The sequence below is a fragment of the Trachemys scripta genome, chromosome 11 (assembly GCF_013100865.1).
Source record: "Trachemys scripta elegans isolate TJP31775 chromosome 11, CAS_Tse_1.0, whole genome shotgun sequence".
Taxonomy (NCBI): Eukaryota; Metazoa; Chordata; order Testudines; family Emydidae; genus Trachemys; species Trachemys scripta.
This window is the reverse complement of record NC_048308.1, coordinates 53,001,486-53,025,057: the sequence shown is the minus strand read 5'-3', so window position 1 is coordinate 53,025,057 and position 23,572 is coordinate 53,001,486. Positions and strand designations below refer to the sequence as shown.

The 23,572-nt window shown below is 43.6% G+C and overlaps 1 protein-coding gene across 5 annotated transcripts in view; it reads right to left on the bottom strand.

The window, feature by feature from the left end:
• Positions 1-23,572, bottom strand: part of SLC39A10 (solute carrier family 39 member 10) — a 134,262-nt gene that overhangs the window by 60,045 nt on the left and 50,645 nt on the right. Inside the window, exons 1-2 of one of the 5 annotated variants that reach the window (XM_034786288.1) lie at positions 6,020-6,052; positions 3,150-3,231 (exon numbers count right to left, since the gene is read on the bottom strand). The exons of 1 other annotated variant lie outside the window; for it this stretch is intronic. Coding sequence is in view for 3 of the 4 variants with exons in the window: in XM_034786285.1 (XP_034642176.1) it covers positions 6,020-6,175 (156 nt within the window). In the remaining variant the exon portion in view is untranslated. Of the gene's footprint in view, positions 1-3,149; positions 3,232-6,019; positions 6,191-23,572 lie in introns of those variants that run through there. 3 more of the 5 variants (XM_034786285.1, XM_034786283.1, XM_034786284.1) reach the window with 3 other exon arrangements.

The window sequence follows — 23,572 nt, the reverse complement described above, 5'->3', positions numbered from 1 at the left end:
TTTCTACATTAACTATAGAAGACCTTTTCCTCTCTCTCCCTCTGAATCCTTAGATATTGCTTGCGGCCTTTCACCTACAGATTAATAAGGCAAAGTAAATGTAACCAAATGACATTTTAACTAGGTAAACAGAACTATACACCATACTTAAGCCTGGGATAATCTGGCCTGCATAGATTTTTAACCCAGATATGACAGAATTTTCTCCAATTGATACTGCCTAGCCAGACAATTAAGTACTGATATTCAATTTAAAGTACTAAATGTGATTCCTTGCCTTGTTTGGCCAAATCCACACAGTAAGTCTGCGTCAGACAGAAAGCACCTACTACACCTCTACCCCAATATAACACGACCCGATATAACACGAATTTGGATATAACGCGGTAAAGCAGCGCTCCAGGGGGGTGGGGCTGTGCGCTCCGGCGGATCAAAGCAAGTTCAATATAACATGGTTTCACCTATAACACGGTAAGATTTTTTGGCTCCCGAGGACAGCGTTGTATCAGGGTAGAGGTGTACTATTATTCCTGTACATGCATGTTAGTTGTATTTTCCCCCTCCTCCCCCCACAACCACCAATTTCTCAATTTGTGGTTTTCTGCTGTTTGACTAGGAATATCAGTTTATATGTTATTGTAATTTCCTATAAAATATGAAGGGAATGAACTATTTATACTTAGGGACTAGCTACCACAGTGGCCCAATATTCTGTTGCTGAAACCTTTCCAGGACACCATACTGAAAAGAGCATACTTTTTATCCAAGCCACACTCATTTGGGTTCAAGACTACTGATTAGCATGGGTTTCTTCCAGGTATCACAGTAGATAAAGGGACACCATCAGAACTCAACTTTTTTAAAAACACATTTGGAAGTACATTTCTAATGGATCCCTAGATTACTGAAAATGAATTAAGTTTTCACTAAATATACTGTTTACTTTTTCTTCTCAAATGCAAAATGAAGATATTTAGGGCTGGTCCATGCTAAAATCTGCACCAAAATAATTACATTGTTTTCAATTAACAGCTGGTTATTTGTATATGATGCCAGTCTGTGTATGGACACCTACTTTGGAATAAGTGTTCTATTGCAGTTTTGCTTACATTTGTACAAAAAAAAAAATCAACTTAAACTAAGTCAAAATAGAACATTTACTCAAAAGCACATGCACACAGACTTTCACCAAAACAAAGGTGTTAATTATAATAATTTCGTTATTTCAATACAGGTTTGTGCAGACTAAGGCTCTAGTCAATTGCACTTTTGCCCAGAGCCAATTTAAACATACTAATCTTATGTATTAAGCACCTGCTGCAGTGACTGTCACAACCAGTAGAGAAATTATTTAAACAAGCTGTTTCATTTTAAAAGATTAAAAACCATAAAATATTTTGATTTGCCTTTTGTTTTCTACAATTTTTTTTTCTCCCTGTAAAATATAAGTTGTAGGCCAAATGTGACAAGACAGCATCTTATTCATTGTTTGCAGTGTTGTTGGAGCCATGTTGGTACCATGATGCTAGAGAGAAAGTGGGCGAGGTACTATCTTTTATTGGACCAACTTCTGTTGGTGAAAGAGAGACGCTTTTGAGCTTGCACAGAGGTCTTCTTCAGACTGCCCAAACCTGAAGAACAGCTTTGTAAAAGCTTAAAAACTTGTTACCCTGCTGGTTTACACTTCCATGTTAAATTATTTTTAGTACTCCAGTAGATGGGATACTAGCTACCTACTGCATCCACCTTCCATGGACACTGAAGTACTTTCCCCTACTGAAAACCCACATGAGCTACATGAACTAAGTAAAATACGTATGATTTACAGCAGTGGTTCTCAAACTTCTGTAAGTGACCCCTTTCACATATAGCAAGCCTCTGAGTGTGACCCCTCGTAATTAAAAACACTTTATAATATATTTAACATCATTATAAATGCTGGAGGCAAAGCGGGGTTTGGAGTGGAGGCTGACAGCTCTCGACCCCCCCCCCCCATGTAATAACCTTGTGACCCAGGGGGGTCCACTCCCCCAGTTTGAGAACCCCCGATTTACAGCTAATCTATACACAGTTTTCAGGGTCTTTTGTACTCATTCTTCCAAAAGTACGTTGTTGCAGTTTGACCAAGGAGACTAAATAAAAATTAAAGTTCTAATAACAAGGCTTAAGATTCAATAATATTTAAAAAATTTATTTTGGACAAGAACATCTATTTCAAAACAAGTTTGTTAATGAGAAAGTGCTACCCATTCAGCTACACTTGTTTTTTGACAATTCTCATGGATGAATTAATTAATTCAGAAAGTTTTTTTTACATTAGCATTCCTTTTAGACCAATATTCCACACACTAACAATTATACAAAAGAAGTTAGAAGTCCTTTTTGGGGATTAGAATGGTGTGTTTTATTTATCCTCCTCCCTTCGCCCTCCTCCCAAAAGAAATCAACCGGTTTTCACAGGATACACAATTAAAATCTTTTTAAATTAGAAGCCATTCCTTTGGCAACCTCTTATGGTCTCCAAAAGAGAACCTATTAATAAAAAAATTCCTTGGATAGTCTATTAAGTGTATTCCCTTTGCAAATGTAATGTTATCTATTTTTAATCATCTTGTATCACATTAGTTATTCTGCATGGTAGTCCCCAAAAGAACATTTTTTTAAATTTAAAAAGCATACACTCCCCTTCAACCACTTGTCAGTTAAAAGAGCAACTAGTTCTCAACTTCTAAACACTAACCAGATACCTTCAATACGTATTTTTCAGTGATTTCAGGCTGCTGCTCTCACATGGAAAAAGCATGGCATAGGGCTTGTCTACACTGCCAAGTTGTCAACAAAACTTTTGTCTTTCACAGGTACTTAAAAAAAGCTCCCTTCCCCCCAAAAAGATAAAGGTTTTGCCTCAGCAAGTGACAGTGTGAATGCGGCTTTGTCGGCAGGAGCACTCTCCTGCTGACAAAGTGAATGCTGCTCGGGGGACTGGAAGCATGCCGACATTTAGAGACAGGGCTGTGTCGACACAGTCTTGTCGCTAAAAGCTGTGTGGTATAGACAAGCCCATAGTGTTCTACTGGAGAAATCAAGAGTAGTTATTTAGGCTAGATGTATGAAATGTTTGTAGTGTTAGAAGCTAAAACTGTATCTACCTTAACTTGAGTAGCATTTTGAGTTGCGGAAGGGAGAGGTGAGAAAAAAGCGGCACAGACAACATAGCTGAGAAGGATAGACCTGAGAAGACAAAAAAAGCACGGGGCGGCGGGAGGGGGGAAGAGACTATTAAAAGAGTTGTATCCCACACAGCATCTCAACATGATTTACTATCAGGGAGTTCTGCTTCAAGAAGAACCAGTTCAGGCACTGAAAAATGGCAAGACAGACAAGAAAAGGCTGAACCACTTACTCCCTCTAAACATTTTCTAAAAGTTGTATGTAGTGTAGCTGTAACCATGTCGGTCCCAGAATATTAGAGACACAAGGTGGGTGAGGTAGTATCTTTTATTAACCCAACTCCTGTTGCTGAAAGAGACAAGCTTTCAAGCCGCACAGAGCTCTTCCCAGGCTTGGACTGTAACTCCAGGACCCTGTGAGGGGGAAGGCTAGCAATAGGTGTTTAATTGCTATATCACTTTAACCTTATTTTTCTTTCCTGTATGCCGCTTGTGACTGAGTGATTTTGCAGAAGCTGTCTCAGTGACAATGGCCAACCAAGTTTCCCTCACTTCCAACAGTACCACGTAGCTCTTGCTTTTTTGACACTGTTCAAGGTTACACATAATTTACCTGAGATGCACCTCATGATAAGAAGTTTCCCCAATAACAGAGCAAACCAAGAATATGAAACTGAAAAGTACAAAAATGCATCGCACCACCCACCTTCTAGTGTTCCCTTCTATATCATTCTAAGGAAGGTACCCTATGTGTAGTCCTTCAGAGCACATACTGCAGCTGAGGCATAATAATGGCTGGTTGGGAAGACCTAAAATACACAGTAACTTACGGCAGGTCTACAATTAAGACATTTCACTGGCACAGCTGCAACATGTTAGTGAAGATGCTATATGCGGTTGGGAAAGCATCTTCTGTTGGTGTAGTTCAGGCCTGCACAACACGCGGCCCGCTCTGACACACTGGGCAGGGGGCGAACCCGGCAGCCGCGCTTCTGACTGTCAGGGCAGTCAGAGCGCGGCGCGCGGGGCTGAGGTCACCTTCCCCCCCACGGCAGGTGGCAAACCCGGTAGCCGCGCTTCTGAACGTCAGGGCGGTCAGAGCGCGGCCCACGGGGCTGAGGTCGCCTTCCCTCTGCCCCCACCTCCCGGCAGGGGGCGAACCCGGCAGCCGCGCTTCTGACTGTCAGGGCAGTCAGAGCGCGGCGCGCAGGGCAGTGAGGTCACCCCCCTGCACACGCATCTCCGTCTCCCGCTCCTCCTGCCTGGCGTCCAGCGTCACTTCCGGGGCTGCTGAGGCGGGAAGCGCTGGGCACAAGGCAGAGCCAGTAAGTCCGAGCGAGGGGAGAGGCACCCGGCCCGGGCTCGAGCCGCAGCTCACAGGGGCTGGGGTCAGGGGGATGTCCAGCTCAGAGGGGCTGGGCTCGGAGCTGAGGTCAGGGCTGGGGGGAGAGGGGGGAGAATGGGGTCAGGGGGGGTGTCTGGCTCAGAGGGGCTGGGCTCGGAGCTGGGGGTCAGGGCTGCTGGGGGATAGGGTTGGGGGGTGCTTAGCTCAGAGGGGCTGGGCTCAGAGTTAGGGGTCAGGGCTGGGGGGGGCTGGGGTCAGAGGGTGTCAGGCTCAGAGGGGCTGGCAGTCAGGGGGGTGTCTGGCTCAGAGGGGCTGGACTCGGAGCTGGGGGTCAGGGCTGCTGGGGGATGGGGTCGGGGGCTACTCAGCTCACAGGGGCTGGGCTCAGAGCTAGGGGTCAGGGCTGCGGGGGATGGGGTCGGGCGGGCGCTTAGCTCAGAGGGGCTGGGCTCGGAGCTAGGGGTCAGGCCTGGGGGGGTTGGGGGGGGACGGGGTTCGGCGGGGCTGGGTGGCGCTGGGGGCCTGTTTCAGCACGGCCAGGGGGTTTCGGCCCTAAGCTATTTTCTTTGGAGTAATATGGCCCTCGCCGCTTTACGAGTTGTGTAGGCCTGGTGTAGTTAATCCATCTCCCCAAGAGGCAGTAGCTATGTCAACAAGAAAAGCTCTCCCTTCAACATAGTGCTGTCTACACCCAGGGTTTGGATGGTATAAATGTGACACTCAGGGATGTGGATTTTTCACATCCCTGAAAAACATAGCTATACTGGTGTACGTTTATAATGTACACCCGGCTGTAGAGTTGGGAGCATAATGAAATGGGCATACAAGCTGGAGGCCAACAGCAAACGTTTGTCCCCCCGGGAAGGGGCAGAGGCCCACCCACGCCAGTCACCCCCATGCAGCCCTGGCTGGAAGCTGGGTGTATTGCTCCGGGGCGTGCAGAGCGCGCCTGGGCTTTCAGGCCCATGTAGGAGCCTCCCCACCCCTGGTCACTACAGCTTGCAAAGCTGAGCCTGGTGCCCTTCCCCGGTACAGCCCCGGCGGCGATTCACAGCCGTGAGAAACCGTGTTCAGCCCGGCCACGGCATATGGGCAGTTACCTCGGTGCCTCTAGCCCCCCCCCCCCATTACCGGGCTGCCGCTGCGCTGGGCCGGGGGCGCCCGGGCCGCAACTGGGGGGGGGGAGGGGAGATATGGGGGGGGGGAGCCCGCACTGGGGCCGGAAGCAGTTTGGGATACACTCAATGGAGCAGCGCCCCCCCCCCAAGCCCCTTCACTAAGGCGGCCCCGGCGGCGGGGTCTCACTGCTGCGGCCGCCGCCGGCGCCACGTGATGAGGCGGCGGCCGCCTCGCTGCCCCCCACATGCCGCTCTGCAGCCCGCGCAGGGATGGGGGCCGCGGCCCCCCGCCCCCCAGCCGGCCCGGGGCCCGGCCGCCGCCTTCGCGGCAGCGCCGGCCGGTTGTGTGGGGGAGGGAATGTAAACAAATGGGGTTTTATAGCTACCTCACTCGAGTGCCGTGTGCATCTCCCTCTCCGCTCGGTACCAAACCGCCGGGGCGCCTCCTCCTCCGCAGCGGCCGCCGCGCTACGCCATTCACCAAACACACTTACGCCGTGCCAGCCGCGCTCTGCACGCACACTACTACGAACCATGCGCATAGGCTAAGCCATCACCTTGGTGGCTCAGCCTAGCCAATGCGGGCTTCCCCCCGCCCCCTTCTACGTAAACGGCGTAGCACAACCTCTTCTATTCTCTGCCCCCTCCCTCCCCGGGCTGCTGAGCTCATCGCCAGTTTACTCAGGAGGAAGAGGCGCATGCGCCGTCGGGCAGCTCCACCGGATGCTGCGCTGCCCTGTTCGGTGTAGGCGCGCCTGCGGCGGACGGTGTCTGTGCAGTCGCCCCCGGGTAGGGCGCGCGCGGCCCCGGCGGGGAGCGGGATCCGCAGGCCCTGTACAGCCGGGGGGCGGAGGGGGTGATCGTGCCCGGGCCCCTTTGCCCGCAAGAGGGACGCGGGGGTTGGGCAGAGGCGCCACGGTGATGGGCACGGCGCGAAATGGCGAGAGAGCGGGACGGAGCGTCGCTAGGCTGCAGCCTGCCCCGGGCCAGCGCCACGCGGGAGGCTTTGCCCCTGGGCGGGGGTTTCAGTGACGCCGGGGCCGGGGCAGGCTGCATGGCCGCTGGGGATCTCAGGCGCTGATCACTTTACAGCTGGCCTCGAGCGACTGGGCCTTACCCCGGCCAGGGGCGGGTGCACCCGACCCGAAAGGGCTGTTTTAAACTGGCAAAGGCAGCGGTAGTTGAACTACAGCAGTTGTTCGACCCATTTAAATTAAAGTGGTGCAACTTCTGCTTTTCTGTACTTTGGAGAGGAGACCAGTGTTACCCGCCCTACAGGTTTTACTGGAGACCAGTTCAAACCACAGCACAGGGCTAATACCTTAATCTGTGCCTCTCACGGCAACTCTCTCCATCACACTCTCTTGTTTGCTGGTGTACGGTTGTACAGCGCCGTAGACTTAAGTTTTGCCCTTTTACACCTGCAGAATATTTGGTCCTTTAGTGAAAATTTAGTTTAAATTTTGCATAGCTATTAAGCTATTTTACAGCCCTAGTCCCATATTCCGTCTGTATCCAAAATTCCCATTGACAGTAGGGAATGCAGAATGGAGTCCTATATCTGCTACCTGACAGAATTTGTTACTGGGCAATAACTCAGTATTTGCAGTGTGTATGTGATTGCATTTTTTTCTCTGGGTCTGATTGCTTTTCCAGTTAAAGTCTAGGTCATCAAGCATTTAAAAAAAGAAAAAAGGTAAAAATAATGACAGGTCAAGGCATGTTAGGTAAATTGAAACAAATATACCAAATGTGGACAGGTCCTTTCATGTTTAAGGGGTGGTCTGTAACCAGTTTTTGTACTGAATTAGCAGTTTAGAAACTGATGCATTAAATTGGTGTAACTCCCGGTGGAGGTATTAATACTGATATAAAGGTGTTAGTCTATACTGTTATAGTATAGTGTCATAAATTTACCCCACATAAATTTACACTAAACCAGCACCTTTATACTAATCTGACTGCCATCACAGTAAGGGGTTGAAACACGTATTCATAGCTTTTAAGGCCAGAAGGGACCATTAAATCATTTAGTCTGACCTCCTGTTTGTCACAGGTCATTCAGTTTCACCCACTTAACCCTTATTGAGCTCAGTTGGTGTTTGGCTAAAGCATATGCCACCTTTAAAGCAGCTTGGTTCATCCTGAACCATAACTAAGTGGCTTGAAAAGAAACTTTCTAGTCTTCACAACCATTACACACTAGAAACATCTTTTCAAAAAGTGCTGTTTTAACTGAATTCAAAGCAGCTTCAGTCCCACACAGCTATTTTAAAAGCAAGAGATGCCACATTTCGGACTGAAACTGGAAATGGCATTGTCAGCAGACATAGAGTAGTAGGAAGAAATTTAATTCAGCTACATATCTTATAACGAATGTGTTCATTAACTAAAACTCCAGTCTTAATAAATCAGTGTAGTTTTGTACTGGATTTGATTTATAAAGATTGGATTTTTAGTTACTAGGTAACTGCCTCACTATGAGGAAACTAATTTTTCTTGTATATTGTCACATATAAACCTATCCCAGACTTCTTGGATTCAATGAGGATGACAGCTGTTTTGCAGCGTAACAAGCTGTGGGGGGAAGGGGGGAAAAGCAGGACCACAGCACGCTCAGGGCAGGAGGTGGGGTGGGGATTTGAGGAAGGAGTCCAATAGGGTCAGGGAGGGGGTGGAATTGGGGTGGGGCACAGGTGAAGCTGGGGGGGGGGGCGTGTCGCGCACCCACTGGCACCGGGAGAAGATGGCGCCTACGCTAAAGAGTTTCTTAGAGTCATCATCTGGCAGGTTTAAGCTCAAGGAAAAGAATAAACGTGGGTAACACTTCTGTAGCCTTCTCAAGCCACACTGGCCAAGCATGAAGAGAAATTTAATAAAATGCTTGAACATGAGAAAGTGTTGTTAAAAGAGCTTTGGTTCAAAAGTAAGTAGACAATAGCTGATAAGTAGCGTAGCAGAGGATAGCATATAAAGCATTCCCCCTTCCCTACTGAATAATTTTCTGGCCTGTAGCTGAAATATGCTGTTCTGGTACAAGATTTCCAGTTTTCTTTCTATGTATTTTCTGCTGTATCTGGTCTGTTTTATTTACACTTTCTAACATTCACTGTGGCAGTGTGATGCACACTGACAAAATTCCCATTGTACACGGTGGGAATGATGCTGGGAGAGGACATTGGACACAGAGTAGGTAGGGAGTCCCCTTAAAAATTTTCATATAGGTGGGAGGCTTTCAGGGTGTATAATCTCTAGCGTGAAGTTTGACCACTTGCACAAGTAGTTGTAAACTTTCAGTCTAGAGTCCATCAAGGAAATGAGCAGTGATGGGGATAGAGTTAGAGCGAGCCATACACAGAACTGTGTCTGACCTGTTTGGGAATTATCCAGATACTGTTTTGAGCCTCAGAAGTAGTAGGGTTATTGGTGATCAGTTTTTAAGTGAAATTCTACTGTTAAAAGTGATTATGTAAAAGTGACACCTTCAACAAGTTACTCCCCACGCGTATTCAGAGTCAGATCAGTTCACTATAGTGACAAAATTAAGTTTTTGCTACTTTTTACTCCTATTAGCCCTGCTAAACTGAGTGAGCTTCAGACTGTATTGTATTTTGTTCCTCAGCAGAGTTATTTACTATGTTCCAATCAGTTTCCTGTGCAAACTCCAGTGAAGATTTAAGGTTACACAGGTGTAACTGAGGAACTAATTTGTGCTACAGAGCCCTTGTTATATGCAAGCTGGAAAGGAACCCAGTTTGAGTTTCCAGGGCTAGCCGTTATTTGTAAGTGGGATTGGACGTAGTATATGAACAGAAATCTTCTCACTGTGCTAACTTTATTCTGTTAAATTATTTTCTTCTTGTTTTTCAGATCGCATTTGCCTAATGTAACTACAAATTTTCTTTTATTGGACTTTGGGAGACAACTTCTGTTAGTAACAGGACTGTCACAGGATTCAAAAATGACAAAAGAGACCCACACCCAAATTTTTCTCACACACATTTGTTTAGTCTCCCCTAAATCTAATACAAAGTAAATCTATATGGAAAGTACCTGTTTTTCCTCTTTGTGCATAGAGGAAAAAACAGTCACAAAAGTTACAGCAGCAACTTCTTTAGGAGGTTTCCTGCACAACTATGGCAAGTTTATATGACTAGTACCTGGCTGTTGTCACCTAGTGTGCCTATTTCTTTACAGTTTATGCATATTCTCATACCTTTTCATTTTAAGACTAACTTCTAATGACAAACGAGAAAAGGTAGGGTTCAGATACATGTGGATACCTTCTAGGTTCAGTTTTGGAACATTCTAATAATTAGATTTTTCTTCAATCTCCCTAATGAGAAGTTTCTGCTGTGTTGGCTTCCCATTCTGATTACATCCATGTGAGCATAAAATGGCATGCATAGATCAATAAAAGTTTACACCATCTATAAATAAAAATCAGCCTGACCTTAATCCCATTTAAGTCAATGGCAAACCCCCCCTCTCCCCCCCCGCCATTGATGACAGTGGGAGCAGGATGAGGCCTCCCATCAGCATCTTTTCTTTTTAAGAAATCAATGGGAATTGTGAGCACTGAACACCTCACTGGACTGGACTCCATGCAGGACGTGATGTGATAAGACACTCACAAGGCCAATTCTGCACTGATGTCAGTAGGAGTTCTGAGTGCATCAGTAGCTCTGTGTCAATAGTTACTGGATATTTTCTGCTGGGCCAAGGCTGTGTTAGCTAGTTGGATAGGGCAGACTGGAAATTACATGAGAGTTTTAGAAATGTACTTTGAAAGCAAACTGGAGTGATTCCTCTGTGGAAAGGAAATGTTGTCTTCTAAACTAATCTGTTTATATGCTGAGTAACTTTATTGTATTTGAGAAGAGGGTATGAATACAAAGTTTTATTGATTCTGTCCTTTAAACTGAGAAACTGTAGATTCATTGGAAGGAATAAATGGTCAAAATCTAGAGTGGTTAGACTATGAATGCTAGATTCCTACAAGTTGGTCCTTGCAAACTTAACTGACAATTGGTAGCCTTTATATATAATGAAATCATTCATCCTTTACTGAGTAATAGAAGCACAGCTCTTCTAAAACTCTTAACTATGCCCCTGGAGCTAAGTCCCATGTTGCCTCCACCCTTGTTGTATAATGTGTAAGTAAAATGGCAAAATTTCAACTCCTGCAATTCTTCTATTGTGGGTGGCGGCAGCACAGTTCCCAGCTGCTTCCCTAGTTACTGGCTACCCCTAAAACCCACCTCAAGAGTACCATGTTGGAAGGAGAAGCAGCATTAGCTAATATGGACTCTTTGCAATAACACACAGTATGTCCTGTGGCTTTAGAGTTGGAGAATGTGGTAGAGCACAGCTGTGCCCCCCTGCCACCCTCCCATCTCTTTACAATTGATGCTGAACTTTGGGGGGGACACAGGGCTTAAATTCAGCTGAAGCAGTCCAGAGCAGAACGCTGGTAAATATTTTCTAACCTACAGGAGCCCCAGCCCCGCCCCACAGCTGAAACCCAGAGCCCCAAATGGGGGGAGGAGGGGTCATCGGGGCTCTGGGAAATAATGTCTGAGACTTTAAGCCCAGGAGAGGCTTTTGCAGGGGAAGAGAGGAGACATTGCTTATCCATGGCACATTCCCTGGGTATAGGCTCTCCTCTGCTTACAGGAGAGCATGAGGGCTTTTGTTTTCACTAAGTTGCACTGGCAGCAGAATCTGAAGTCAATGGAAAATCTCCTAGTGAGCTCAGTAGGAGCAGGATGTATCCAGGAGTCACTGAGTGGGCTGGTCCACACTCACCCCCCACTTCGAACTATCTTAGTTGGAACTTAACGTGAGTCCACACACAGCAGGCAGGCTCCCCCGTCGACTCCGCGTACTCCTCTCACTGAGCAGGAGTACCGGCGTCGACGGCGAGCACTTCCTGGATCGATTTATCGCATCTAGACAAGACGCGATAAATCGATCCCAGAAGATCGATTGCTTACCGCCAGACCCGGAGGTAAGTATAGACGTACCCAGTGTTTGGCTTGGTAAAGGCTGAATATGTAGCTCAGGATTTGTCCCCCGAAGAGTTGCTTAAATGTAACTATTTATTTCTACCTAGGGTAATAGTTGAGCAGATATAGATCGGTGGGAGGCATGGGTTTTTTGACTTATGAAACACTTGCTCCCAGGGTGCCATCTATTTTTGCAGCTCAGAGAGGAACTTTATGGAAAGATTGCACTTTCATCATCTGTAGAAAGATGAAAAATGTATATCCAGGCTGAGTTGCTACCTGAAGCACCATTCTGCAGGAATGTAGAGGAACCAAGTGTCCATTACCAAAACTGTTTGGATATAGCCCTGAAATGTTGAGACCCCGTGAAGCATTTTAACATTCCTACATTTTTTCCATATATTCCTACTGTAACTCTATATAGCTCCCCATAAAAGAAAGGCCTACTAGAGACTAAGCTCTGTAAGAAATAAACAAAAGAGATCATAGAGGATTATCAAGATAATCAGTTTTAGGGCACAGCCCCATTTCTCTAATCTTTAATTAAAACTGTCACCCTAGATCACTGTTTTGCATAGCATTTCCTCATGTAAAATATCACGAAACACTTTGCAGGTTAGAGAATAGTTAAAAGTTTAAGAATGCCAGACGGCAAGAGACATTAAGAGTGATAAACTAAGGAGAACAATGATAATTTCAGCTTGAAATCAAATGAAGGGCTGCTAAACTGGGGAGAGAGACAGGAACCAACAGCAGTGAGATTATGTAGAAATATAGGGATAAGGCCAGAACTAGATGAGCAGCCAGAGTGTGGGGAGATTAGAGAAATGAGGGGCCTATATCACCATTGCAGTATTACAGTTTGACACCTCTATAACTCATTGATCTCGATGGAGCTGTCCTGGTATAAAACTCGATTGAAATCAGTGAACTATAGTGGTGTTAAACTGAAAGACCACATGGGTGAATAAGACCTGTAAACTGCTGGCTGGTTTCCCCAGCCCAGAAAAGACTTACAGGCCTTTGTCTCCTTAAAGACACAATTTTATTCAACATAAAACTTAGGCAAAGCATCAAAACAAGAAGCAGTTCCTCTGCCCACCATAACGCTTTTCCTTTTGTCTCTCACTACCAAAGGGGGCCATACCCTTATCTTCAATTTCCACCCCACTCTCCCCCTTGCAGGATCCCATCTCCCTCCTGCTCCCCGTCAATTTAGCCACTTGCTTGCTTTTATATTAACGTTCTCCCTTCCCAGCTGGGTCTGATAAATGAACGGGGCTGGCTGGCTGGCCCCACCCCATTACAACACTGAAAGTTTGTGCAGCAAGTGAGAGCAAGTCCACAGAGCATTTTAGGAAATGAAGAAGCAGTTTTGAATAGGTTCCTCAAACTAATGTGGGGTTAGTAGAGTTGCTTAAGGATGGCAGGAGGTATGGTCAAATATTTTTCCCGAGATGGCAAGGCTGAGAGGTGGCTTTTGGGGAGGCCACAGAAGGGAGTTGCAACGATTAAGTCAAGAAAAGATGAAGCCATGCAGAAGGATTTCTACAGTGGTGAAGTTGACAACTGGCAGATTTGAAGACTTCAGAGATGCGGGAAAAGAAGCAAAGTTCAAGGTCAAGGCTGATGCCAGGGTTCAAAATGTTGAGTTGACGAAGGAGACAGAGTTATGTTTGTGGAAGCTTTTGGGGGGGGGGGGGTCCAAGCCCTTCTGCCTCAAACATTTAGCTGAAATAAAATGAGGCAGAACCACAAGCTTACTAGGATAAAGAGAGAGAGAATAGACAGGAAGGAGTTAAGGATGTTATAGATACATACAGATGAGTATCAATTCCTAGCTTGTCCTCTGAGACTGCCAATAATTATGTCAATTATGTTGTGAACACTTGTCCACAAGGAACTCGGCTGAAACCACCTACTCATTTCATTCACACCATTTATCTTCTTTCCCTCTGTCTCCATGTTCCCCCATGTAATCTTCCCTCCTTTAATTCAGTACCTATCTCGTCCTAAAAGTCAACCAAGAACGGAGGTTCATGTTTGAGTTTAGCCTTTGTGTAACTGAGTAATAATTTTTTTCAGTAGCAGTTCTGCTGAAATCATCATGAGGCTTTCAAGAAGATAAAATCAGCCAGACTTACACTACATATTGGTAAAAATGGCTCATTCCAAATCTTCTTAGGGAAAATGTTAAATTAAAGAAGTATAATAATTTTGCATTCCTGAATGTACACCAGAAAAGCTGTACAAATGTTAAGGGAGGTAATTTGAGATTGAAAATTAATACAAGTATAAATACTACTGCCCCTTTACCAAGTGGTAGCAGATTTCAAGGCTTTGGATGGGAGGGTGGTTAATCTTTATGGTGTCATTTTTTAATAAACACATATGGTCTTTGTAACATTTGTGGCAGGTGCATTTATTTTAAATGTGTAAAGAGCATCTCTGCATAATACCTAAAGTATAATTTTCCATTTTACATTCTTAAGGAAATGGACATGGATTTACATAATTTTTTAGCCCCAGGGTTGTTTAGAAATATGTGCCTCATTGTTAAGCTACTATATCCAAATTTTTGAACCTATACAAGTAGCCTGATTTCCAAGAGTGCTGAACACCCATTAGGTTTCAGAGGGGTAGCCGTGATAGTCTGTATCAGTAAAAAAAACAAGGAGTGCTTGTGGCACCTTAGAGACTAACAAATTTATTTGGGCATAAGCTTTTGTGGGATATAACCCACTTCATCAGATGCATGGAGTGGAAAATACAGTAAGCAGGTATAAGTATACAGCACAAGAAAAGATGGGAGTTGCCTTACCAAGTGGGGGGTTAGTGCTAACGAGGCCAATTCAACTAGGATGAAAGCTGCTGGGCATTCAACACTTTCGAAAACTTGTGATTATTTAAAAGGTCTAAATAGTGCTTTAGGAGTTTAATGTGACACCTGTTTTTTGTTTTGTTTTGTTTTTTAAATCTTGGCCTTACTTTGAGGGATTTACCTTTCCAGAAACCGAGCATAGAATCACTTTTATGATTAAAGGTGTCAGTGTTAGAAACAATGCCACTTTTGTTAATTGCAAATGAAATTTAAGCATACAGTTCAAAGCCTAATCTGTTGAATTTCCAGTTGACTAAAATGTTGATAACTGATTTCCGAAGGACAAGGTGATACACTTTAGTGAATGAACATATGATGAATGGAAAGAGAAAACAGTAGGCTTCCAGATGTTTCCTAAAACAAAACAGATGTTCAAACTAAACTGGAAGTCAGCACTTACTGCATTGTTTAAAGTAAGTTTAGAATAGGAACATTATATACAACCATTCAATAACCACAACGAAGGTCATGCTCCCCCACATGTGCACACGTAGGTTCAGCTCTGAGTTTTTGGTTTGCCCCATTGTCAAATTCAGACATGGATCACTATTCAGATTCTGAAATTCAGATCCTGAAGTTCAGCTTGAGCTCATTTTCAATTACATTAATGTATTTAGTTTAGATAGCAATAGCTTGATTTATTTGTTAACATTAATTTTTAGGCTATGCCTATTCTATTGTTTTTATAAAAACAATAGAGAAACAGTTGGAATGAAATGGAGTCGTGTCAGGAATTACATTTGTTATCATTATAAAACTATTCTACTTGCCTTAGAATGAGAACATAGAAGATGTTAGCAATATTATGGCTATCATTGCTTAGACAGAAACAGATTTGTTTCTCCTTAGATGCAGTGAGTCAGAAAATAACTACAGGCTTGTGAATCAGACTTTTGCACGTCCCTGATATTAACACTCAGGCATACAGACGGGCTCAATCCACTTACATAGCTATATGAATATAGACTTCACCACTCAGGAGGCCGGTCTCATTCTCTCTTTCCTTCTACCTCTTCTTGGATTACAGGGAACTGCATTGCCCCATATAGTCACTCCCTCCATTGGAATGTTTGCTATCTAGGCAGCTCCTTCTGTAACTGACTGTATTTGAAGGAGTTGTGTCAACAGCTTTTTTATGTTGAATTTGAACCTTGAGCTAGTAAAACAATATCATGGTAATGCTGAAGCCAGTTTTGCTGTTTTTACAGAAGATCATTTGTTAAAATTGCTTCACAGCCGTTTTAACTTTTTGAGCCTCGAGTTGATTGCAGTGTGTAACTGCCAGCTATTGGGAATAGGGCAGTGGCAAATTTTTTCCAGGAATTTATGGAGAAAGTTTTAAATTTCATCTAAAGTTCAGCTTTGAAAAAGTAGAGCTTTTGTTTTTAAAGAAAACAAAATGAATGAGAGTCTTCAGTTTTTGTGAATGCCACTCATGTTTCAGAGTGACACAACACAGAAACAACATTCATTTTGGTCATCAGTCTCCTGTGGGCAAAAGATAGAGGTCAGACATCCATGCAGATATGACTGTATCAACACTTTCATAGGCCACGTCTACATCACAAACTTTGATCAACGCAAGTGACATCAGCATACAGCTGCCGAAGTTAGTGCATCGCTTGTTCATGAATACTTGCCGGCTTGTGTAAGTGCTGCATGTACTCACCAGGAGTGTTTGTGTTGATGCAAAGCGCGATGCACAACAAGTACCACACTCCAGTGCAATACCTTCTGGGAAGTTTTGGCAATGTGTTCTGAGATACAAATAACTTACCGAAGGATCCCTGGGTGCTAAGGGTCAAGTTACCAGCATGTAATGTTCTCCATCTAATAATGCCATGCATATCCCATAATTTTTTTTTAAGATCCCACAAACTCGCATGACACTTCAGTGTCAATTATCTCTGACAGAAGTACAGAGGCCCGCAGAGCTCTGTACCATCGTCATGAACATTGCAAATACACAGGATGCACGATTCTCCATTATTATCAGAGCAGCAAGACCAACCACCACAGTGGGGGACATGACAGTTTCTTTGAGGACAGGTTGCTGAGTGACATAGCAGAAAACAATGCAAGGTTGTTGGTGACATTCACTGAGTTCTATTTTACCAGACTGAGCCTAAATTTAAGTGCCTTTCACATGCATGTCAGTGTCTGTATATCTGCCAGAAGATGGGTGAGCATCTTCAAGAACTTAAAGGAAGGAGGCCTATCTGCCTGTTGTCAAAGTAGTTCATGATCTTGATACACGTATCTGGACCCCCAGATAGCAGTAGCCAGAAACAATCTTTCACCTTTAGCTGACCAAGCCAGCATGCAATTTTTTTTTTTTTTTTGGCCAGGTTCATCCATGTGCTTTTGTTAACGTGAGGTTAGCTTATTGCAATATGCTTGGACAGGGTCAATACAGAAGGTCATTTGGAACCACCAGCTAGTGCAAGTTATAACTGTCCACCTTTTAGGCAGAGGAGAGAAAGTTGGCATATATCTGTATTCTTTGTTGGGACCAGGGGAGGGAAGTGTGTGTATGTGGAAACTCGGGGTTCTGGTTACTGTCTCTCGAACTCCAAGAACCTTAGTAAAACAGTGGGGAAAAGAATGATTGATGATAGGCCCCATTATCTCAGAGCCTGTCTCTCCCACAATGCCTCCCCACAGCAAACTGCACTCTGAAGAAATACAATGGCTATCTGTGCCAATGGGGAGATTAATGGAGAAGTAGGAAGGAAAGTGCTCCCAAAAACAAGACCATTGCCTCTGCAATTCAGTCCTGTCAGATGTATCTCTGAACTCAACTTAATCCATTTTTAGGAAGGGTCTAGTGGCGTCTTGTCTATACTTGCACTCCCAATGGTGGAGCTGAAGCAGTGGTAGCAATGGCAGGAGATTGTATAGGCAGAATATGTCTGGTGTACAGGGCCAGCTCCAGGCACCAACTAAGGAAGCAGGTGCTTGGGGTGGTCAATACAAAGGGCGGCTCTCCGTCCACTATTGGGGCAGCACATCCAGGTCTTCGGCAGGAATTCGGTGATGGGTCCCTCAGTCCCTTTCTTCCTCTTTGAGCTGCCGCTGAAGAGGAAGAGGGAGTGAAGGACCCGCCGCTGAAGAATGGAGCGGCACAATTGAGCTGCCGCCAAAGTGCTGCCGATTGGGTTTTTTTTTTGGGGGGGGTGCTGCTTGGGGCGGCAGAAAACCTGGAGCCAGCCCTGCTGGTATAGATAAGGGCTAAGTGAAAGTAAGTAAGTAAGCCACCTCTCCCTCTTCAAGCTTCCCACTGCAGGCCTTTGAATCTACTAACTGCTATCTGTTCCTGTAGGTCCTTTCAGAGGAGATGTCCTCACTGCTGCAGAGGGGAACAAAGCATATACTTTCTGTCCTTGAGAAGCAGTTTGGTACAATTCTAACCTACATAAAGTACCCTCAGGTACAGTGATGGGTACATTATAAATACTTGTAATAATATTAAAATTTAAATCCAAGAAGATTATTAAATTTTCACAGAATGCCTAGAAGGCTTTAGAAAACTGTCCTACTCAAAAAAGTTATATAGTCACACACTACAATGGTCCCCAGCAGTGTCATTACAGTTAATTCCCTCTCAGTGCTCCATAATAGTTTGATCCTGTACTTTTCTTTAAATTTTTATATGTCAAGTTTTAACTCCAAAGAAGTTTGTCTTGGAACTCATTTCTTACAAAAACTTTGTTAATCTAGGGTTAGGAAGAGAAGAGGCAAAAATGTTTTTCTTCAGTTTCACTTTGTCATATTTTAGCAAGGACAGAGTAGACACCACAAACATCCCACACAAACACAAAAGCTGACTATTAGAACATTTTTGGACAATTATTTCAACTTTTCACACCTGCCTTTGTTTAAAAAAACATAAATGACAGTGAAGATGACAGTTGGAAGCTGGCACTGTAATTTTTTCCCCTAATGCCATTTTGAAATAACTACAATAGTGAAACAGATTTTTTTTTTCTAATCTACTGAAAATTTATAAACTCTCTAGGATGGAAAGAAAATCTCCACCGAGCCAATCTGTTAAAAATCCTTAAGTTGGTTTTCACTAGTGGAGGCAAAACCTCGTTCAGCTAATTACCAACCATAAATACAACTCAGGAAAATCAGTCTGCTGATCAAAGTTCCAAGAGGATGTGGGAAATGATTATTTGGTTTCCATTATTTGGAAACAGTCATTTCCAGTGGTTTCTGAGTAAGCCCCATTGAAAATCTGTCTGGTTTCAGTTTTTCCTTGAAAATGAGGATCAAGCAAGTTTGTAAAGGAATACTACACAAACCTTCATTCAGGCTTCAGTTCTGGAGGGTACTTAAGCATGTACCAGACTTCAAGCACGCAAATAGTCCCATTGACTAAGTATGTAAACAGTCCCATTCAAGACAACATGACTATTCACATGTTTAAAGTTCAGCATAAGCTTAAACCCCTTCCTGAATTTCAGCCTCTGTCACATGCACTATTGGGAGATATGGTGTTGAACTCTTAAACCAAATAAGAAAAAGAACACTCACTACTCTATGGAAGACAGCTTGAAGGGAAATCTCAGGTGTTGCCCCGACAAGGCCAAGAGTTGATGCTTTTTCTATATGCTTAAATTTCTGGGGCCAACATCTCAAGGGGAAGTGCCTAAGTTTGAGCATCCAGTTTTGAAAAATCTTGGCCTTTAACATCATACACATTCTTTCTTGAACGAACCCAGACAGAAAAATAAAACACAAAAACGTATCTTCCATGGGAAAACACCTTTGACAACGTGATCATTCCATAGCGGACCTCTCAGTCCTTGTCCTCAAAGAAAAACCTGCTCAACACCTTCAAAATAGGAGCCTGGGAATTTACATTCATAACTTGCTAAACACTCAAAATCGTGGACTGGAGACTGGATTTATGCTTATTATAGCAACTTGCAACCCACTAACCCCCCTTTTTTGTCCTATGAGGGGGGTGTTAACTGTACACTTCACCTTGAATGGTCTCTCGGAATATGTGTTAACTACTTATGCTAAACAATCTATTCCACCTTGTATTTAGCTGACACCGAGTTCCTTTCCCAGGCCTGAAGAAGAGCTCTGTGTAAGCTCAAGAGCTTTGTCTTTTTCCACCAACAGAAGTTGGTCCAATAAAAAAATATTACTTTACCCACCTTGCCTCTCTAATATTCTGGGCTAATACAACATGGCTACAACACTGCAAACAATTCTTTCCAAGGCACCCAAAGCACAATAAATCTGATTTTTACAAAATTTTGCTACAAGTAGAATTTATGAACTAAGGCACCAGATTACTCAATTTTTCTGTTTTCAAATTCATTTTAATATTTAATCCTTCCTGAAATCTATCAGAATTCCTAAATATTATGTGGTGTATGGTGACTGCGGGGGACCAAAGGACTGATCCCAGGTCCATTGAAGTCAATGGAAAGACACCCACTGACTTCAATGGATTTTGGAGCAGGTCCCAAGTTAAATTTAAACAAGCTACATGGGTAAACCTATTAGAGCATAAGCTTTCGTGGGCTACAGCCCACTTCTTCAGATGCATATAGAGTGAAACATATATTAAGGAGATATATATACACACATACAGAGAGCATGAACAGGTGGAAGTTCTCTTACCAACTTTGAGAGGCCAATTAAGTAAGAGGAAAAAAAACTTTTGAAGTGATAATCAAGATAGCTCAGTACAGACAGTTTGATAAGAAGTGTGAGAATACTTACAAGGGGAGATAGATTCAATGTTTGTAATGGCTCAGCCATTCCCAGTCCTTATTCAATCCTGAGTTGATTGTGTCTAGTTTGCATATCAATTCCAGCTCAGCAGTCTCTCATTGGAGTCTGTTTTTGAAGTTTTTCTGTTGTAAGATAGCCACCCGCAGGTCTGTCATTGAATGGCCAGATAGGTTAATATGTTCTCCCACTGGTTTTTGAGTATTATGATTTCTGATGTCAGATTTGTGTCCATTAATTCTTTTGCGTAGAGACTGTCCGGTTTGGCCAATGTACATGGCAGAGGGGCATTGCTGGCACATGATGGCATATATTACATTGGTAGATGTGCAGGTGAACGAGCCAATCACATCAGCCATACCATCAGGGGCTCCTTAATATATGTTTCAGTCTATATGCATCCGAAGAAGTGGGCTGTAGCCCACGAAAGCTTATGCTCTAATAAATTTGTTAGTCTCTAAGGGGCCACAAGTACTCCTATTCTTTTTGCAGATACAGACTAACATGGCTGCTACTCTAAAAACAGGTAAACCTGACTGTTTCAATAGCCCTTTTGTATTGATATGAAAAACCAATACAAGTAAGTGGAAAAAATACAAAGAGGAAATTCACTAAACAAGACAAGACAATAGCCATCTGTCATTAAAGGACTTGCTGTTTTTCTAGAGATCCCATCTTTGTATGGCTGAAGTCTTTTTCTAAGGCCTTGTCTACACTGGCAAGTTTCTGCACAGTAAAGCAGCTTTCTGCGTTGTAACTCCCGATGTATACACACTGCCAAGCCACCTAGTGCACAGAAACTGCGCAGTTGCAGTGCTGTAAAAAAAACATCCCGACGAGAGGCATACAGCTTTCTGTGCCAGGGCTACAGCGCCGCAGTGCCAGTGTAGACACCATGGTCGATTACAGTGCTGCAACTGGCCTCCAGGAGGTGTCCCTCAATGCCTGTTCTTGCCTCTCTGGTCATCGATTGAACTCTACTGCCCTACCCTCAGGTGACCAACCGTCATCCTTGGGAATTTTGAAAGTCCCCTAGGTGGTCTGGTGCCAGAATTGGAATATGCATGCCATCTATCGCCCCTCCGCAGTTAGGGAAGCCCATTTGTGCAAAGCCATCCACAATGTCACACACATTGTCCAGAGTCATGGGCAGGATGTGATTAATGGCCTTGCACACTTCTGTCAACACGAGTCCAACCATTGACTTTCCCACTCCAAACTGGTTAGCAACCAATCGGTAGCAGTCTGGAGTAGCCAGCTTCCACAGTGCAATCGCCACATGCTTCTCCAATGACAGGTTAACAGTGCGGGATCCATTCCTGCAGACCGAAGAGGCAGAGCACGCAGTACACAAACTGTTGAAAGATGGCGCCAAATGCAGACGGAAGCACAGGGATTGCTGGGATGTGAAGCAATGCATCACAGGGCATTGGGAAAGGACCCAGGATGTCCTGCAACCCCATTTGCCTTCCCACAACTCTTAGCAGCAGAAGAGGAAGAGATGCTCTGTGGGATAGCTGCCCAGAGTGCACCACTCCAAATACCACTGCAAGTGCCTCAAGTGTGAACACACTATTGCGCAGGCAAGTGACAGGGTGAACGCACAACAGCTGTTTCCCTTCAGCGCTCTCTGAGCGGCGCTGTAACTGCCAGTGCTTTGACTCTGCCCGTGTAAACATACCCTAAGCTTGGCTTTTTTTAAATGTGTGAAACATTTTGGATCAGATTTAAGCTCTGTAGCCTATTAAAGAAAAATTCCATTAAATATATCAGCATAAAGAAGCATAGTGTTCCATGACTTTCAATGGAAGTCAGAATTTGTTCCAAAGTTATATATAGGGTAGATACTCCCAGAAACCAAGGACTGTATCTGCCCCTTAAAAAGCATCATTAACTATTTGATTTGCCTGTACAGTATTTGCAGATTGATTCATAAGTGATACTGTATTATATACATCTTCACATCTTTTTTGTTAGTTCAAATGTCAATGCTATACATAATGAGTATCTGTACAAAGCAGAGGAACCTTAGTTTTTGTCTGTAGTACCTTAGTGGAATAATTTTTAAATATTTTAATAGCTTGGGCATCTTGCTTCCTACATTGCAAATATGCACGGACTGTTTGCTTTAAGATCCAATCCTGTGCTAACGAGCCAACACTGACCCTCCCACTTGGTAAATGGAAAATGAACATGCGTCAGTCCACTCTGCTTTGGATCGTTATTGAGCAGAACCCGCCATTAGCATGGACGTATGTCCTCTGGAATGGTGGTTGAAGCATGAAGGGACATATGAATCTTTAGCGCATCTGGCCCATAAATATCTTGCGATGCTGGCTACAACAGTGCCATGTGAACACCTGTTCTCACTTTCAGGTGACATTGTAAACAAGAAGCAGGCAGCATTATCTGCTGCAAATTGTAACCAAACTTGTTTGTCTGAGCAATTGGCTGAACAAGAAGTAGGACTGAGTTTTACATTGTTTTGTCTTTGCAGTTATGTAACAAAAGCAACCTACATTTGAAAGTTACACTTTCACAACAAACAATTGCACTACAGCACTTGTATGAGGTGAATTAAAAAATACTATTTCTTTTATTTTTTACAGTGCAAATATTTGTAATAAAAATAAATATGATGTGAGCACTTTGTATTCTGTGTTGTAACTGAAATCACTATATTTGAAAATATTGAAATAAATGGTATTCTCTTATTGTTTAATCGCGCAATTAATGGTGATTATTTTTTTTAAATCGCTTGACAGCCCTAATAAAAACTTCTAGGTGGTTTTACAAAACTCAAACCATCAAGGGCTTCTCCCATATCAAGTTGGAAAAGTTTTTTTGGTGATAAAGTTGTCCATTTATATTCGTTTTTGAGATATTTTTCCTTTAAAAGATAGCCAAAGGAACAGACTCAACCAAGTTCTCTTCCCTCCTTCTAATTCTTAGATGAAAACCAGTATATTAGTCATATAGCTTTTCTATTACAGCATGTTTAGTTTTCTTGCTCAAGGGGTAATAGTTTAGCAATACTGGTCCACACCAGAGATGAATTTAGCCATTTAGTAAATGAATTTAGTAAAAAGAATTACTGTGACTTGATAATGGACACATGGTTTCATTTTCATAGCAGAGTTTCAGAGTAGCAGCCGTGTTAGTCTGTATCCGCAAAAAGAAGAACAGGAGTACTTGTGGCACCTTAGAGACTAACAAATTTATTAGAGCATAAGCTTTCGTGGACTACAGCCCACTTCTTCGGATGCTCTAATAAATTTGTTAGTCTCTAAGGTGCC